A 4,356-nucleotide genomic window follows, 5' to 3' on the forward strand; every position below is an offset into this window, starting at 1 on the left:
AAAAAGCAATTACTTTCAATCATTTTGATTTCACCCTGGGATGAAAAAAATCATTAATTCACACAGTTCTACGTATTCAGACCTTTTTTTCTGCTGCATTGATGGATCTTCAGTGTGTTGGTTGCAGGCAAAGTGTTTTCAGATCATGCTTTAATTCATTTTTTGCATCCTTTAAACAGACAGAGTGATTGTTTCAGGGTGTTTTTTTTTTTGCTACCATGATGTACTTTAAAAATTATTCTGCAATAACAGTTTATTCGAAATTATGCAATTGTGGTGTTTCTGTTTTTCCAGCTGATGCCAGTTCAGACTAGCAGTTCAATCTGGGTAGAAATCTCTACAGCCTTCTCTGTTTTGCAGTGGCGTCAAGGCAGCTTTTTGCTCGCAGCCACTCACAGGCTTCGTTATTTGTAGATCATTGACCATGAGCTGGAGTCAGGCAGAGGATCCCCTCCTGCAGAGGCACATGGCAGCATGAGCAGAGCTCGGAAGCTGTTTTGGGACATTTCACTCGTACAACAAGGCAATTTTCACCCTGTGGGGGATAAAACACTCCCGGTCAACAGAGATGCTCCTCTGGAGCCTGGGAGCCCCGCTCGGGCAGCGTGCTGTGCCGCGCTCCCTCTCAAGTCCCTGCTGTGGTCAGGAGGCGTAGCTGGTGCCCAGGCAGGGACAGAGTAAAAACACTTGCAATGCAAATGATGGAAAAGCAGGAAATATCTTGAGTCACCTGGGAGTGTTAACTGCTGTTAATCTTTAATGCATTAGCAATTTAAACCTCCACAAGTCGAAGGGCTGATGTTCCTTCTGAGATTCAGGAGGGGGAAGGACTAATATCACCAGCCCTGGGCAGCACAGATAGGGATTTGCACTTCCCCGCAGTTCTGCACCGATCAGGGCTGAGGTTCCTCGTTCCTCCTTGGGGCTGGCCCTTGGTGAGTCATATTTTATATTAAACACCGGTGTTTGGGGCACTGCTTTCTTGTTTGAAAATAATGAAAGGAAGTAATGGTGCAGTCGAGAGAAATATATTTCCATATCACTGAGAAGTGGAGGTGTAAAGTCTGGCTGAGCTGCTTTGTAAACCATATGCAGGCAGGCAGTGGCTGGCATTGCTGCCTGGGAATGTTTCCAGGCTGATTTAATTTACAATTATAGACCTAGCCTGTCTTTATTCACTTCTGTTGAATTACATGGTTTTAAATGTGGAAGAGGCAATTGGATAAATATTTGTGAGGAGCTGAAGATCTTTTCTATACTGACTGATGTTTTCAGTAGACTTCTGGTTCACAGAGGACAATAATCCTTCTTAATGAAAATGCTTAGAAATGCAAACACGCCTTCCACTCAGATACCTGCAGTTTGCAATACAAATAAAAAAGGCTGCAAGCAGGTCTGAAGACGAAAGTTTGGCTTTGGTACAAATCAAACTGATTTTCCTGTATCCCAACCCTGCCTTAGGCTTTTCCTAGTGTATGATACACGGGGATGGGGCTACAAATAGGGGTGAAATGGGGGAAGCGCATAAAACCAGCAGTCCTGCATCGTTCCTTCACCTTGAAGCCCTTGTTATGGCCAAGGGGCCACAGAGGACTCTGCAGGCTTGGCTTGTTTGCATTATTCAAATCTCCAGAAATACCCTCAGGCCGATCAGCCCTTCCTGGGGCTGCTCCGTGTTAGGGCACTTCGGGAACGGGGGAAACTGCAGGAGGTTGAGCTCAGAGGCTGGGAGGCTCCCGTGTTGGCTGAGCATCAGTGCAGCCGTCTGTACTCGGGGTATCTCTCCAGAGCATTGCCATGACTTGGCTGCCCTGATAGCACTTGTTGCCTTGCCTTTTGGGCCAGCATTTCTTTGTCCAAAGACCACGCTGTGCAGCCCACCGTGTTTTTGCCCCTCTTTACAAAGGAGAGAGGAAGGCATGAACTCCCTGGGCATGCAGGAAATCTGTCAGGTAAGGGTTGCTCCCGGGTGTTAAGAAAGTCTGGGCATGGGCTGAAAGTCCAGCCTAGCTCTTCCCTTTCCCTCTTGGTGTTTGCCGGTGTTTGCCAGTGTTTGGGTCTCTGAAATCCCTGTGGGATGGGAAAGAGGCACAAAAAGCACTTTGCAGTGTTTTCAAATGGGTCAACATCTTTATATAGGTGGAAATACAGGGAGTAGCATGTCCAGCAGGAATTTAAGAGGTGGTCACAACCTTCAGAGGTAGTAGCTGAATGTCAGCCACATCCAAGACACTTATCAGTGTTGGTACTGTTACAGTTTTTATTCCTATCTTAATGGTTTGTACAAGGAGCTCTCAGAAATGAACTGGTCACTGATGTGAGCAGAGTAAGATATTGTATTATTTAATCTCCCTGAAGAAACACGCAGTCCTAACTAAGACACACGGCTTTCTAGGTGCACACAGATATAGAGCCTACAAAGCAAGCAATTATGACTTTTGTAATACTTTTTGTGACAGTGGATAAAGCAGAGAGAGAAAAGGACCTGGCCTGTTTTGCAGTGCAAAAGGAGGGACAGAGAAAGTGTTTTTCCTACAGACACAGTTTGTAGGGTTGATAGGAAAGAATGAATGGATTCCTTTGTACAGCAAAACACACCGAGTCAAGCCCTCAGCCTTCAGAAACAGCTCAGGTTGGAAGGCAGTTGCAAATAGGGTGTTGTATGCACTGATTTGTACACATTTGTAGGCGGTCATGGGCTTACACCAGGCTCACCAGGTGCTATTTATCCCTTCCCTTTCTTGCACAGAGCATAGTCAGGCTGACACGGAGCACTGGAGCATCATGTACGAGCTCAATGAAAGCAGCTTCGATCCTATCACCTTTGTCCTGACGGGCATCCCGGGCATGGAGGAGTCCCACATCTGGATCTCCGTCCCCTTCTGTTTGATGTACATCACTGCGGTGTTCAGCAACTCTGTCCTCCTCTTCGTCATCATCATAGAAAGGAGCCTCCACGAGCCCATGTACCTCTTCCTCGCTATGCTGGCTGTTGCCGACCTCATGCTTTCAACCACGACTGTGCCCAAAATGCTGGCGATCTTCTGGTTTAGTGCTAGGGAAATTTCCTTTGATGCCTGCATTACACAGATGTTCTTCACCCATTTCAGCTTCATTGTGGAATCGTCCGTTCTGCTGGCGATGGCATTTGACCGGTATGTGGCCATCTGCGACCCACTGCGGTACTCGTCAACCTTAACCCTGTCAGTGATTGGGAAAATAGCTGTGACTGCTGTTGTCCGGGGGTTCTGCATCATGTTCCCACCCATCTTCCTCCTGAAGCGGCTGCCATACTGCGGGCACAACGTCATGCCCCACACCTACTGTGAGCACATGGGCATCGCCCGCCTGGCCTGCGCCGACATAAAAGCCAACATCTGGTATGGGCTGACAACGGCTCTTCTCTCCTCCGGCCTGGACGTCGTGCTCATTGCTGTCTCTTACGCTCTGATCCTCAGGGCGGTCTTTCGGCTCCCATCCCCGGAGGCCCGTCTCAAAACCCTGAGCACCTGTGGCTCCCACCTCTGCGTGATCCTCATGTTCTACGTGCCTGCCTTTTTCTCCTTTCTCACGCATCGGTTTGGCCACCAGATCCCAAGTCATGTTCATATCCTCCTGGCCAACCTCTATGTCGTTGTCCCGCCGATGCTCAACCCCATCGTGTACGGGGTGAGGACAAGGCAGATCCGGGAGCGTGTCATCCGCCTCTTCTGCCCCACAGGGGAGTGCTCCTGCCCCGGCTGGGGGAGCAGGTGCTGAGTGCTGCCAGAGGGAAGGGGGATGGGACAGGATCTGGAAAGCAGCACCAAGAGCTGCAGCACTTCTCACCTGGAGGAACAGGTTTGCCCAAGAGGTTCAAGGGAAGTTGAGGGTGGTGGGATTTCTGGAAACATGGACTTGGGTCATCAGCCCCTTCAGTCCTACAGGTTTCTCCTAGAGATGCTTCCCCTGAATGGTCCATCTAGGAGAGACTGGGCATCAAGACTCTTACATCTGCTGTTTCACCATCACCTACTGCTGCCGATTTTGTTTGCTGTGCTACAGCTTTGTTTCAGTTTGTCCCTTCACCTGTTATCTCAGGGCCTAGACCATGAACACGGTGTTGGTCATCGCACTGGAGCCTGGTACGTGAACCATAGCTGGATGGGCAAAGTGCTGTTTACCATGGCACAGATGGTGCTCTGTCCTGTTTTCATGGAGGTTCCATTGCTAAGGCACCCCGGCACCTCTTGCTGCTGAAGGCGTTTACATGCTGAAGAGCCCTGTGAGGTCGGGAAAGGCTTTATTGTCCCATGTTTAAGGGAAACATAGCCTTAAACCATGATGTCCAAAGCTGAATTCAAGCCTCTAGAGTGG

The 4,356-nt window shown here is 49.1% G+C and overlaps 1 protein-coding gene across 1 annotated transcript; it reads left to right on the forward strand.

Annotated features, from left to right (window-relative positions):
• Nucleotides 1–836: 836 nt before the first annotated feature.
• On the forward strand, nt 837–3,841 carry LOC142059623 (olfactory receptor 52B2-like). The gene is made up of 2 exons (XM_075098501.1): nt 837–935; nt 2,750–3,841. Exon 2 carries the CDS (start codon nt 2,785–2,787, stop codon nt 3,757–3,759), a length of 975 nt encoding a protein of 324 aa, XP_074954602.1. The 5' UTR covers nt 837–935; nt 2,750–2,784; the 3' UTR covers nt 3,760–3,841.
• Nucleotides 3,842–4,356: the final 515 nt, after the last annotated feature.

This window comes from Phalacrocorax aristotelis, chromosome 1, assembly GCF_949628215.1.
Source record: "Phalacrocorax aristotelis chromosome 1, bGulAri2.1, whole genome shotgun sequence".
NCBI classification, from domain to species: domain Eukaryota; kingdom Metazoa; phylum Chordata; class Aves; order Suliformes; family Phalacrocoracidae; genus Phalacrocorax; species Phalacrocorax aristotelis.

What these genes read in the sequence shown, in the direction of transcription:
- LOC142059623 (XM_075098501.1), top strand. Translation starts at nt 2,785, where the DNA reads ATGTACGAGCTCAATGAAAGCAGCTTCGATCCTATCACCTTTGTCCTG.